This window comes from Bufo bufo, chromosome 6 (genome assembly GCF_905171765.1).
Source record: "Bufo bufo chromosome 6, aBufBuf1.1, whole genome shotgun sequence".
NCBI lineage: Eukaryota > Metazoa > Chordata > Amphibia > Anura > Bufonidae > Bufo > Bufo bufo.
This window is the reverse complement of record NC_053394.1, coordinates 203,095,163-203,109,852: the sequence shown is the minus strand read 5'-3', so window position 1 is coordinate 203,109,852 and position 14,690 is coordinate 203,095,163. Positions and strand designations below refer to the sequence as shown.

Here is a 14,690-nt window from a genome sequence, read left to right as displayed (position 1 = left end):
AGAACACAGAGCAGGCCGGTTGCAGGGAAAAGTGAAAGCCCTGTCCTGGGTGCATTGTCTGGCGTGTGTCCACCCCCTTAGGGTTGAACAAAGGGGGAGGTGACACAGTGAGGGATTGTGTCTGGCAAGGCAGGTATTTTCTTCCCTGCATGTGCGGCTGGGCTGATTTACCGCCAGGTGAGGTCAAATACCGGACCGGAGTTTAATATAACAGACCCTTTGGCCAAGGCCGAGATAGGGTGTCTACTATTTCTGGACCGTGTAGGGGAGACAGAGAACAAAACCTCTCTACTTTCCTGTTCATCCAATCGGCGAAAAAATCCAGAATTGGAACACCCCACATCTTGGTAATTTGAAGAAAGACACTGGGATGTAAAGTCCATTCTCCCTCTTTTAGAGATTGACAGCTGAGGAAGTCAGCCACCATATTGCTGCTTCCTTTTAAATGCACGGCCGTTAGAGAGGATAGGTGTCTCTCCGCAAAGAGAAAGATATATTTTGCTGTTGCTGCCAGTGATCTGTTTCGAATACCTCCTTGCCTATTTAAATAAGCGGCTGTCGTCACATTGTCCGACAGGATCTTGACATGATCGAGAGGGGTCTTTGAGTGAAGGGCTAGAAGAACTTCATAGACTGCTCTAAGCTCTCTTAGGTTTGATGATGCCTGTAGCATGGAATCGTCCCAGACGCCTTGAACCATAAGGTCCCCCGTATGGCCTCCCCAGCCTCGTCTGCTGGCATCTGTAGACACCACTAGAAGGTTTTATTGATGCCTCTTTGCAGATTTATTTTCATCCTCCACCAAGCAGGGAATGTTTTACGAACGGTGGAATTAAAACTTTCTTGTCCAGAGAGCTTCTGTTGCCATCCCAAAATGATAGAAGAAAGGCTTGCAGAATTCTGGTGTGGCTTTTTTCCTATCTGACAGCAGGGATTGAGGAAGTTAAAATTCCCAGAATTGTCATGACATTTCTGAGAGTAGTGGATCTTAGGCTGCAAAACTGCTTTACTTTTAATTGAAGGGATGACTGCTTCTCTTCTGGGAGGAAGGACATCAGTAAGCAAGAGTCGAGGAGGACTACCAAAATGACTTTTGGCTGAGCTGGAACGAGGTTGGATTTTTTTATATTTATGTTCATCCCAGATTTGTGAAGGTTTTTTGAACCAGGTCTGGATGTGCCAGAAGCTGATTTTCTGATTCTCCTGCCAATAGGAAGTCGTCCAGGTACGGCACAATAAGAATGCCCTGTAGATGAAGATAACTGGTTATTTCTGCCACTACTTTCATGAAAATTCTGGGAGTTGTTGACAGGCCAAGAGGGAGCGCCTGAAATTGAAAGTGAAAGAGGTGACCTCTCATAAATACTGCTATCCTGAGAAATCTTTGATGATCTTTGAAAATGGGTATATGGTAATATGCATCTTGCAAATCTATTATTCATAAAAAAAAAAGTGTAAATCAAAACGGATCCTTCTTGACTTACATTGAAAGTCAATGGGGGACGGATCTGTTTTCAATTGCACCATATTGTTTCAGTGAAAAAACGGATCCGTCCTCATTGACTTACATTGTAAGTCAGGATGGATCCATTTGGCTCCGCATAGTCAGGCGGTCACCAAAACGCTGCAAGCTGCGTTTTAGTGACCATCTAAAAAACATAATGGAGACCAAACGCAGCCAAATTGATGCATTCTGAACGGATCCTTATCCATTCAGAATGCATTGGGGCTGAACTGATCTGTTTTGGGCCACTTGTGAGAGCCCTGAAACGGCTCTCACAAGGGGACCCAGAAACACCAGTGTAAAAGTAGCAATAAAAAGATAAAATAAAAACGGCGTCAAAAAAGCAATTTTTTGTCACCTTACATCACAAAAAGTGTAATAGCAAGCGATCAAAAAGTCATATGCACCCCAAAATAGTGCCAATCAAACCGTCATCTCATCCTGCAAAAATGATACCCTACCTATGGCTACTTTCACACTGGCGTTTCACGGATCCGTTTGAAACTGATCTGTCAATAAAATGTCTAAACGGAGACAAACGGAAACCATTCAGATGGATCAGTTCAAACGGATCAGTCTGTATTGCGGATCCGTTTGTCACGTTTGTTTCCGTTTTTGCATCCGTTCAGCGGATCCGTTTTGGAATGAGTAGCATCTCAAAGGTTCCCCCCTCTTCATGTATTCAGATCCCCAGGGTTGTCATGCTCCTAATTTCTCCAGGGCTATCTTGTTAAAATTCAAAGTTGGTCCGGTTTTAGCTTTGATCATGGACCACACCTTTCGGACTCTTGTACACGACTACATGCACTTAAAGATGTATAGTGTTCGTTAGCGGGCCATATGTCCCTGATCATTGATCGTGCGTATGGGAGTACAGAGCATCATGATGCTGACCATGTTGTGCCGCACACTGGGCTATTGTCCTGCACTCATATGATCTATTAGTGCAAGACAATATCCCCGCGGGCAGCTCTACTTGCACAGAATCATTGTACACTATGATGCTGTGTACTCTCGTGCGCACGATCAATGCCACTACGGGACATATGGCCCGCTCACGGACCTTATGACTCTGGGGGGATACAGTCGTGTGCAAGAGGCCTTAAAGGGGGTTTTCTCATCTCAGACAATGGGAGCATACCGCTAGGATATGCCCACATTGTCTTATAGGTGCGGGTCCCACCGCTGGTACCCTCACCTATATTGAGAACGGAGCCAAGAAAGTGGATGAGGGCAGCTGCGCAGCCGCCCTCCATTCATTTCTATGGGAGAGGTGGGGATTAGCGCTTGGTGGTGGACGTACCACGGGAAATTTGTGGTCCTCCAGCAACAGTGCTCCCCGCTCCATTCTCGATATAGGTGCGGGTTCCACCAATGTTACAAGAAACGCACAGTAGCGAGACTAGGGTAGTTTTAATTTCAACGCAGCTGTAGTGGCCAAGGTTACCCTGTACAGGACAATAAAAACACAGACACAGTGAAGTAAACTATAATTTATTAATGTTTTAAGCAATAAAAATAAATAAATAAATATAAACATAAACTTTTATAATTGCTCATAATGGTGAGGGGAGGTGGACTGTCGTGGGGTTGGTGGTCTGGGGCTGGCAATGGTAGCCCCCCTGTCCTGTCGATTATCTGAGATGAAACTACGGGCCACAGGAAAGGATGCAGGGTGTAATTGTGGGCTGTGGAGAAAGGAAGGGTCTGAGGAGGAGGAGACCCGAGCATGTGTAGAGGTGGAGGGAGTTTGGAAAGAAGTTGAAGGAAAATATTGGGGAGGAGAAGAATAAGAGACAGAAGGCAACACATGCTCGGGGGGTGGGGGGTGTGGGAAGGGAAAGGTTGGCGGTACTGGCCACTGGTGTGGGATGGGGGATAGGTGTGGGGGTTGGGGGCGGTGCATAATTTGCCATGATCTTAAACTCATGCAACTGCTCGTGCGTCTTTGAGTCCATCAAACTGATTATGCTTAGCCCATAATGGTAGTTTGGGCTGCGTTGAATCGCCGACTCCGCCCCCTCCCAGCGGCAAATAAGGTCAGCACTAAAATCCTTCTGATGTTCGGCAAAACCTTCTAGCGCGTCGGAAACGACCTCTACAAGGTTCGCATAATCAGTTTGATTTGGCCTACCGGATCTCTGCCTGCTCAGCTGGCGATCTGTTCCGGTTCCGCCTCAGGAGGTTGTTCAGGCATTTCTGTAGTAAAAAAAAAAAAAAAAAAAAAGGAAAGTAAAGAATTGTCCTTTATATAAAACATCCATGTTCTATGCTATGTCTACCTTATACCATAGGGGGCTGGCCAAAACAGGGGAGCCAAACGCTCCGCTGTCTCAGACAGCCCCTTACACTCAGACAGAGAGGACTGTTGTCCCTCTGACTGTAGGGGGCTGGACAAAACAGGGGAGCCAAACGCTCCGCTGTCTCAGACAGCCCCTTTAACCCCTTAGGGACTTAGGGCGTACCGGTACGCCCTGTTTCCCGAGTCATTAACGACCCAGGGCGTACCGGTACGTCCTGTTTAGTTTTGATCACATGTTATATATCACCGCGTCCGTAACGACCCGATCTATAAAACGGTCATGTTATATTTCCCGCACGGTGAACGCCATAAAAAATTAAAACTATGATGAAATTGAAATTTTGCTCACCTTACTTACCAAAAAAAGGTAATAAAAGTGATCAAAAAAGTCGTATGTATGCCAAAATAGTACCATTCAAACCGTCGTCTCATCCCGCAAAAAATTAGCCCCTACATGAGACAATGGCCCAAAAAATAAAAAAAACTATGGCTCTCAGACTATGGAGACACAAAAATGATTTTTTTTGTTTCAAAAATGATATTATTGTATAAAACTTAAATAAATAAATTTTAAAAAGTAAACATATTAGGTATCCCTGCGTCCGTAACAGCCTGCTCTATAAAAATAGTACATGATCTAATCTGTCAGATGAACGTTGTAAATAATAAAAAATAAAAACGGTGCCAAAACAGGTATTTTTTGGCAAATTTTCCATTTTAATCCATTTTTTCCCGTAACAAAGCAAGGGTTAACAGCCAAACAAAACTCAATATTTATTGCCCTGATTCTTTAATTTACAGAAACACCCCATATGTAGTCGTAAACCGCTGTACGGGCACACAACAGGGCGCAGAAGGAAAGGAATGCCATATGGATTTTGGAAGGCAGTTTTTGCTGGACTTGTTTTTTGACCATGTCCCATTTGAAACTTCAAAAAGTGTCCCCATTTAAGAAACTACACCCCTCAAGGTATTCAAAACTGATTTTACAAACTTTGTTAACCCTTTAAGTGTTCCACAAGAGTCAATGGCAAATGGAGATGACATTTCAGAATTTCTATTTTTTGTTTGCTTCACAAAAAGTGTTGTATAGAGCAACCAAAAATCATATATACCCTAAAATAGTACCAAAAAAACTGCCACCTTATCCCTTAGTTTCCAAAATGGGGTCACGTTTTTGGAGTTTCTACTCTAGGGGTGCATCAGGGGGCTTCAAATGGGACATGGTGTAAATAAACCACACAGTGTTCCTTTCCCACTACGCCCTGACGCGGGGCCGTAGAGTGGTGTACGACCACATATCGGGTGTTTCTGTAAACCGCAGAGTCAGGGCAATAAATATAGAGTTTTGTTTGGCTGTTACCCTTGCTTTGTTAGTGGAAAAAAATGGATTAAAATGGAAAATTTGGCAAAAAAATTTAATTCTGAGATTTCATCTCCATTTGCCATCAACTCTTGGGGAACACCTAAAGGGTTAATAATGTTTGTAAAATCAGTTTTGAATACCTTGAGGGGTGTAGTTTCTAGAATGGGGTCACTTTTGGGTGGTTTCTATTATGTAACTTATGTGACTTCAGACCTGAACTGGTCCCTAAAAAGTGGGTTTTTGAAAATTTCTGAAAATTTTCAAGATTTGCATCTAAACTTCTAAGCCTTGTAACGTCCCCAAAAAATTTAATGGCATTCCCAAAATGATCCAAACATAAAGTAGACATATGGGGAATGTAAACTAATAGCTATTTTTGGAGGTATTACTATGTATTATAGAAGTAGAGAAATTGAAACTTGGAAATTTGCAATTTTTGACAAATTTTTGGTAAATTTGGTATTTTTTTTAAAAAATAAATATGATTATTTTTTTTTACTTCATTTTACCAGTGTCATGAAGTACAATATGTGACGAAAAAACAATCTCAGAATGGCCTGGATAAGTAAAAGCATTTTAAAGTTATCACCACATAAAATCACACTGGTCAGATTTGCAAAAAATGGCCAAGTCCTTAAGGAGAAATAGGGCCGAGTCCTTAACCACTTGCCACCTGGGCCATTTGCCCCCTTCCTGACCAGGCCTAATTTTGCAAAACTGACATATCTCACTTTATGTGGTAATAACTTTGGAACGCCTTTACTTATCCAAGTCATTCAGAGATTGTTTTCTCGTGACACATTGTACTTCATGATAGTCATAAATTTGAGTCAAAATATTTCACCTTTATTTATGAAAAAATCCCAAATTTACCAAACATTTTGAAAAATTAGCAATTTTCTAAATTTCAATTTCTCTGCTTTTAAAACAGAAAGTGATACCTCATAAAATATTTATTACTTAACATTCCCTATATGTCTACTTTATGTTGGCATCATTTTGGAAATGTCATTTTATTTTTTTAGGACGTTACAAGGCTTAGAAGTTTAGAAGCAATTCTTCAAATTTGCCAAAAGAAAATTGCCAAAACCCACTTTTTAAGGACCAGTTCAGGTCTGAAGTCACTTTGTGGGGCCTACATAGTGGATACCCCCATAAATGACCCCATTGTAGAAACTACACCCCTCAAGTTACTTAAAACCGATTTTACAAACTTTGTTAACCCTTTAGGCGTTCCACAAGAATTAAAGGAAAATGGAGATCAAATTTTTTAATTTCACTTTTTTGGCAGATTTTCCATTTTAATCAAATTTTTTCTTTAACACATTGATGGTTAACAGCCAAACAAAACTCAATATTTATTACCCAGATTCTGCGGTTTACAGAAACACCCCACATGTGGTCATAAACTGCTGTATGGGCACACGGCAGGGCGCAGAAGAAAAGGAACTCCACATGGTTTTTAGATGCCATGTCCCATTTGAAGCCCCCTGATGCACCCTTACAGTAGAAACTCCCAAGAAGTGATCCCATTTTGGAAACTAGGGGATAAGGTGGCAGTTTAATTGCTACTATTTTTGGGTACATATGATTTTTTGATCATTCATTATAACACTTTATGGGGCAAGGTGACCAAAAAATTGGTTGTTTTAGCACAGTTTCTATTTATTTATTTTTACAGCGTTCACCTGAGGGGTTCAGTCAAGTGACATTTTTATAGAGCAGATTGTTACGGACGTGGCGATACCGAATATGAATACTTTTTCTTATTTATTAAAGTTTTACACAATAATAGCATTTTTGAAACAAAAAAATTATGTTTTAATGTGTCCATGTTCTGAGAGCTATAGTTTTTTAAATTTTTTGAGAGATTTGTAGGGGCTCATTTTTTGCGGGATGAGGTGACGGTTTTATTGGTACCAGTTTGTGGGACATATGCCTTTTTGATCGCTTGGTGTTGCACTTTTTGTGATGTAAGATGACAAAAAAGGCTTTTTTTGACAGTTTTTATATATATATATTTTTTTTACGGTGTTCACCCGAGGGGTTAGGTCATGTGATATTTTTATAGAGATGGTTTTTACGGACGCGGCAATACCTAATATGTTTACTTTTTTTTATTTGTTTCACTTTAACACAATAATAGCATTTTTGAAACCAAAAAAAATATGTTTTAGTGTCTCCATGTTCTAAGAGCTATAGGGGTTAGGTCATGTGATATTTTTATAGAGCTGGTTTTTACGGACGCGGCAATACCAAATATGTCTATTTTATTTTATTTTTTCTATTTAAAAAATAATAATATTTACTTTTCGTCCCCCATAAGGTCATACAAGACCTCTGGGGGACATTTACTTAACTTTTTTTTTTTTTCACTGTTGATTTCTTCTGTAACTGGGGCTGACATAGTAGCCCCAGTTACAGGAGAAATACACCCCCCAGAGAGGCTGTACAGCATAATTCAGCGCTGTACAGCCTCAGTGCAGGGCTGATCGAGGTCTCTGAAAGACCTCACACAGCTCCTGCACTCTCCGGTCACGCCGGGCCGGAACAGGAAGCGCATAACGCTTCCTGCTCTGCATACACAGCGTTCGGTGCCATTGCCTTTCGTAGGAACCCCAGGGCCGTCGTATGGATGTATGTGGTCCCTGAGGTTCCTCCGGAGCCACTCGGGGCCTGAACCTCCTTGTTAAAATCCCTCCTGAAGCGGTCCGGGATAGATCGCCAACACGTGGTAACCAGTTTGACTATAGAAAAAAAACATAAAAATTTAATTTAGCATGATGTAAGAAAAATAACAATATTAATGTATTAAAATACATATTGTTGTACTTACCATATTTCTCCTGAGCCGCCGCATTTAGATCCCCCGAGGTCTCAAAAATTTGCGCACAGATGTCCCTCCAGAGCCGCTGGGTCAGATGATGATCAGCGTGGTGGCAGTCGGAGTGGTCCCATAATGATGGACGCGCCTCCACCAGTTGGATGAGGAGCAGGTTATTGATGGTAGGGACCCCAAACTCCTCATCTTCCCTGGTGGAGCCTCTGGAACCCTGAAAAAAAGGTAATACAAAATTAAATGTAAATATAAACGTAATACAAAATGCAAATTAAAACTACTTAATCAAGACTTACACGTCTACGACCGCCACGCTCATTCCTGCGGACTCTGGAGGCGACTGGGGGATCCTCACTGGCGGCTCTAGGTGCAGATTGCTGAAACAAAAACAAAAAATGGTTTTAAACAGAATGTATTTAAATAAAATTAAAAAAATTTAATAAGATTATATATATATATATATATATATATATATCTTACTTCTTGACAGCCCCGGTCTGGGCTTGGTCCACCTCCCCTGGACGCTGGCGAGTCCACCACTGTTGAGCGAGCCCGGTGGCCATAGCTGGAGAGCCCTCCGATGATGATGATGATGAAGAAATCTATAATAAGAGCACATACTGATTAATGCAACAAATCAAACAGTACAAACTCCAAGCGTTGATTTTATACTTACCGGCCACTGAATACGGTGGCGCCTTCTGGGTGGGTTTTTCCAATCTATGGTTTGCTTCTTTGATGACATCTGTACGCAATATAATACCAGACAATATGCAGATAACGTTAAAGGAACTTTGAGCACCTTTTCCTCATATATCAACAAAATTATATATATTTTTTTAATACTTACTTTTTAAAAGATAGATTGGTGCTAATCAGACAGGAGCCATAATCCCCCCAAGTGCCATAATCACCCCCAGAGACAGCAGCCACGCATAGTGCCAGCAACCCCCACAGTGACATCAGCCCCCCCAGTTCCAAACAACCTTCCCACAGTGCCCTCAGCCCCCCAATGCCAGCAGCCCCCACAGTTCCAGTCACACACACCCCCGCAGTGCCAGCAGACCCCCCAGTTCCAGCCACACACACCCCCGCAGTGCCAGAAGCCCACACAGTTCCAGCCACAAACATCCTCGCAGTGCCAGCAGACCCCACAGTTCCAGGCAACCCCCACCAGTGCCAGCAGCCTCCACACCCCAGTGCCAGCAGCCCCCACCCCAGTGCCAGCAGTCACTTCCCAGAGTCAGTAGCCCCCATAAAGGCAGCCCCCTACCCCTAGTGCCAGCAGCCCCCACTGTTCCAGACACACACACACACCCCTTCCCAAGTGCCAGCAGCCCCCCCTAGAGAAAGATGGATAAATAGATAGAAAAAAAGAAAGATAGACAGACAAAACTTCATATACTTACCAGTATTCAGCAAGTCGATAATCCAAAATGGCCGACGATGAGGGGAGGGACAGGAAATTACTGGGCATGCACAGAGACGTGAACGGTTTCAAACGGATCCGTGTCGAAGCGGAGCCAGGACAAACGGATCCGTCCCCATTGACTTCAATTGTGAGTCTGGACGGATCCGTTTGGCTCCGCATCGTCAGGTGGACACCAAAACGCTGCAAGCACCGTTTTGGTGTCCGCCTCAAAAGCGGAACGGAGACCAAATGCAGCCAAACTGATGCATTCTGAACGGATCCTTATTCATTCAGAATGCATTGGGGCTGAACTGATCTGTTTTGGACGGAATTCAAAACGCAGGTGTGAAAGTAAGACAATCAGCCAAAAAATAAAAAAGCTATTGTTCTCAGAATATGGAAACACTAAAACATGATTTTTTTTTGTTTCAAAAACGATATTATTGTGTAAAAAATAAATTAAATAAAAAGTATACATTTTAGGTATTGCCACGTCCGTAACAACCTGCTCTATAAAAATATCACATGACTTAACCACTCAGGTGAACATGGTAAAAAAAAAAAAAAAGAAATGGTGTCAAAAAGCTATTTTTTGACACCTTACATCACAAAAAGTCGAATAGCAAGCGATCAAAAAGTCATACGCACCCCAAAATCATACCAATCAAACAGTCATCTCATCCCACAAAAAATTATTTCCTACCTAAGACAATCGTCCAAAAAATAAAATAAATAAACTATGGCTCTCAGATTTTGGAGACACTAAAACATGATTTTCTTTTTGTTTAAAAAATTATATTGTTGTGTAAACCTTAAATAAATAAAAAGTATACATATTAGGTATTGCCACATCCATAACGACCTGCTCTATAAAAATACCTCATGACCTAACCCCTCATTTGAACACCAAAAAAATATATAAAGTAAAAACTGTGTCAAAAAAGGCATTTTTTGTCACCTTACATCACAGAAAGTGTAATACCAAGTGATCAAATAGTCATATGAACCCTAAAATAGTACTAATCAAACCGTCATCTCATACCGCAAAAAATTTGACCTTACCTAAGACAATCGCCCAAAAAATAAAAAACTATGGCTCTCAGAATATGCAGACACTAAATCATGATTTTTATCAAAATGCTTTATTATGTAAAACTGAAACAAGCAACCGAAAAGAGTATACATATATGTTATTGTCGCATCCATAACAACCTGCTTTATAAAAATACCACATGATCTAACCTGTCAGATGAACATTGTAAATAAAAAATAAAAACAGTGGCAAAAGAGCTATTTTTTGTTACCTTGCCTCATAAAAAGTGTAATATAGAGCAACCAAAAATCATACCATAAAATAGTACCAGCAAAACTACCACCTTATCCCGTAGTTTCCAAAATGGGGTCACTTTTTTGGAGTTTCTACTACAGGGAAGCTGTCTTACATTTAGAACTGGCAGAGGATCTGCCCAAGTTATTTAGAGACCGGTGCCTCTTCATAACTTCAGTGGATCCACTGCCAGCTTAGAGGTTTATTAAGACCGGCGTCTAAAACGTCTTTTAGAACTCTGTTGGGTTGTTATGCCTCTGTATACCTCTTTTTTATTCTTTATTTTACTGTTTTATAGAGAGTAGCGATAACCAATAATGGAAAACAATATTCAGTTCAAAGTTAGTATAAAGGGGTTTTGCCAAGTTTAAAAGTTATACCCTATCCATAGGATAGGGGATAACCAGCTGATCTCTGGGGGATCTGACCGCTGGGATCCCCACCGATCATGAGAACAGTGGCCCCATTCCGTTCTGGTGGAGCGATGGGTGATGCATGTACACTGCTGCTCCATTAATTCTCTATGGGACCGCCGGAAATGTCTGACTACAGTGCTCGGTTATTTCCAGAGCTCTCATAGAGAATGAGCAGTAGTGCGCATGTATAATCTGCCTTTTCACCAGAAAAGGGGAACAAGACCCCCGTTTTTTCGTGATCGTTCAGACCCCCAGTGATCTGCTAGTTATCCCCTATTTTTAAACTTGGCACAAAACCTTTAATTGTACAGTGCAGTGCATGAGAAATTGCAGCTGAGAGTCCAGATTGTTTTTTATTGATTACATGATTGCTGATGATATTTGCGATTGTGTTTTTCTCAGATACGTGGCACAGTATGAGCTGGATGGACCTTGCTCAGATATAGAGACCCTGCTCAAAAAGATTGCCATTAAGTTAGGAAAGACACAGAGAGTGAAGGCCATAACTGGTGTTGGTGAGTATTCCTAACACAGCTTGTATGGTTGGCTAGATGAGGCCTGTTTGCATCCAATATTAACACTGACTATGCTTGAATAATATTAAAAAAAAACTTCAAAAGCCTATATGAATTATATTCATATGTTTTCTAGCAATGTATATAAATAAACATAAATATACCTAATAAGGCCTCTTTCACACGACCGTTTTTTTTTTTTTTCGTTTTGCGGGCCGTTTTTTGCGTTCCGTATACGGAACCATTCATTTCAATGGTTCCGCAAAAAAAAACGGAATGTACTCCGAATGCATTCCGTTTCCGTATTTCCGTTCCGTTGAAAGATAGAACATGTCCTATATTTGGCCGCAAATCACGTTCCGTGGCTCCATTAAAGTCTATGGGTCCGCAAAAAAATGGAACGCATACGGAAATGCATCTTCCGCATCTGTTCCGTTTTTTGCGGAACCATCTATTGAAAATGTTATGCCCAGCCCAATTTTTTCTATGAAATTACTGTATACTGTATATGCCATACGGAAAAACGGAACGGAAACGAAAACACAACGGAAACAAAAAACAGAACAATGGATCCGTTTAAAACGGACCGCAAAACACTGAAAAAGCCATACGGTCGTGTGAAAGAGGCCTAAGCCACATTTTAACCCCTTTAGGACACAACCATTTTTTCACCTTCCTGACAGGGCCTATTTTTGCATATCTGACATGTGTCACTTTATGTGGTAATAACTTTGGAATGCTTTTACTTATCCAAGCAATCCGGTTTTAGGCTCTGATCTGCACTCTGCAGATCAGAGCCTGAAATCAGGCACTAGCTGCTCCATGCCCTGCTTTGTGTATCCCCATCTGTGCCCCCAATCTGTGCCCGCCTGCCCAATTTATGCCCACCCTGCCTCAGACTGTGCCCCTGTTGGCTCCAACTGTGCCTGCCTGTGTCCCCTGGTGTGTCCCCTTGCTGTATCTGAGGGCAGTGGCTCTGTTCCTGAGCAATCAGCAGCTAGTGTCAGCTGTATGCTGACACTAAAAATTAGCGAATCGAAGTTGACAAAGTGGAATTCAATCCAAATTTCTGGAAAAATTTAATTTGTCCCGAAGTCGAATTTCCTCGCGCTACGTGGTAACGAATCACATTTTTTTCCTGCTATACACGTACTACTACACACATGTACTACTATTGCACTTGTTAGAACGAAGAAGTAAGAATCCTGGGAACGAGGGAGCACCCATAATGCCGTGCAGACAGCTAATCAGGCCAGCCACTGGGATGTCACAGGCCTATACAAAGCTTCCTACTGCCCAGTCTCCCTCATTTTACAGTGAACTTAGTGCAGGGAGAGACGATACAGGCACTAGGGACAGTGTTTAGAAAAGACTGTATTCACCAAAAAAACTATTGAGCTGTTCAGGGAAAGATTATTCATAGTGTTGGGAAAGGATAGGGAGGCATTATCCACACTGTAGGGAGAGAGCAGGAACCAAAAGGAGAGTGTAAAGCCTGTGCAATAGGAGCTATTGCACTTTGCTACACTAATTGGGGTTGCTAAAAGTGATCTATTACTACAAATTTTAGGTTGTTTGCATTCTTTAAAGCAAGAGTAATTCCAGTAATCCTAGCTTCTGTTATTTGGCTGAAAGTGCAGTCTGATACAGCCAGTTTTGTGGGTGTATTTAGTTAATATACAGTCGGGTCAATAAATATTGGGACATCGACACAATTCTAACATTTTTGGCTCTATACACCACCACAATGGATTTGAAATGAAACAAACAAGATGTGCTTTAACTGCAGACTGTCAGCTTTAATTTGAGGGTATTTACATCCAAATCAGGTGAACGGTGTAGGAATTACAACAGTTTGCATATGTGCCTCCCACTTGTTAAGGGACGAAAATTAATGGGACAGAATAATAATCATAAAATCAAACTTTCACTTTTTAAAAATTGGTTGCAAATCCTTTGCAGTCAATTACAGCCTGAAGTCTGGAACGCATAGACATCACCAGACGCTGGGTTTCATCCCTGGTGATGCTCTGCCAGGCCTTTACTGCAACTGTCTTCAGTTCCTGCTTGTTCTTGGGGCATTTTCCCTTCAGTTTTGTTTTCAGCAAGTGAAATGCAGGCTCAAATCGGATTCAGGTCAGGTTATTGACTTGGCTATTGCATAACATTCCACTTCTTTCCCTTAATAAACTCTTTGGTTGCTTTTGCAGCATGCTTTGGGTTAATGTCCATCTGCACTGTGAGGCGCCGTCCAATGAGTTCTGAAGCATTTGGATGAATATAAGCAGATAATATTGCCCGAAATACTTCAGAATTCATCCTGCTGCTTTTGTCAGCAGTCACATCATCAATAAATACAAGAGGACCAGTTCCATTGGCAGCCATACATGCCCACGCCATGACACTACCACCACCATGCTTCACTGATGAGGTGGTATGCTTAGGATCATGAGCAGTTCCTTTCCTTCTCCATACTCTTCTCATCACTCTGGTACAAGTTGATCTTGGTCTCATCTGTCCATAGGATGTTGTTCCAGAACTGTGAAGGCTTTTTTAGATGTCGTTTGGCAAACAGTTTACATCTTGTTATGAACCCTCTGTATTCACTCTGGTGAAGTCTTCTCTTGATTGTTGACTTTGACACACATACACCTACCTCCTGGAGAGTGTTTTTGATCTGGCCAACTGTTGTGAAGGGTGTTTTCTTCACCAGGGAAATAATTTTTCGGTCATCCACCACCAGTTGTTTTCCGTGGTCTTCCGGGTCTTTTGGTGTTGCTGAGCTCACCGATGCGTTCCTTCTTTTTAAGAATTTTCCAAACAGTTGTTTTTGCCACGTCTAATGTTTTTGCTATCTCTGATGGGTTTGTTTTGTTTTTTCAGCCTAATGATGGCTTGCTTCACTGATAGTAACAGCTCTTTGAATCTCATCTTGAGAGTTGACAGCAACAGATTCCAAATGCAAATAGCACACTTGAAATGAACTCTTGACCTTTTATCTGCTCATTGT

At 41.6% G+C, this 14,690-nt stretch overlaps 1 protein-coding gene and 1 long non-coding RNA gene across 2 annotated transcripts in view; one reads left to right on the top strand and one right to left on the bottom strand.

Moving 5' to 3' along the window:
* Positions 1 to 14,690, top strand: part of MTG1 (mitochondrial ribosome associated GTPase 1) — a 408,689-nt gene that overhangs the window by 378,426 nt on the left and 15,573 nt on the right. Inside the window, exon 10 of the mRNA XM_040435854.1 lies at positions 11,568 to 11,680. Coding sequence (XP_040291788.1) covers positions 11,568 to 11,680 — 113 coding nt within the window. The remainder of the gene's footprint in view (positions 1 to 11,567; positions 11,681 to 14,690) is intronic.
* Positions 7,766 to 8,095, bottom strand: LOC121003916. The gene is made up of 2 exons (XR_005779624.1): positions 8,009 to 8,095; positions 7,766 to 7,919 (listed from the first exon to the last, which is right to left on the bottom strand). It is a non-coding gene; the product is annotated as an uncharacterized LOC121003916 (long non-coding RNA).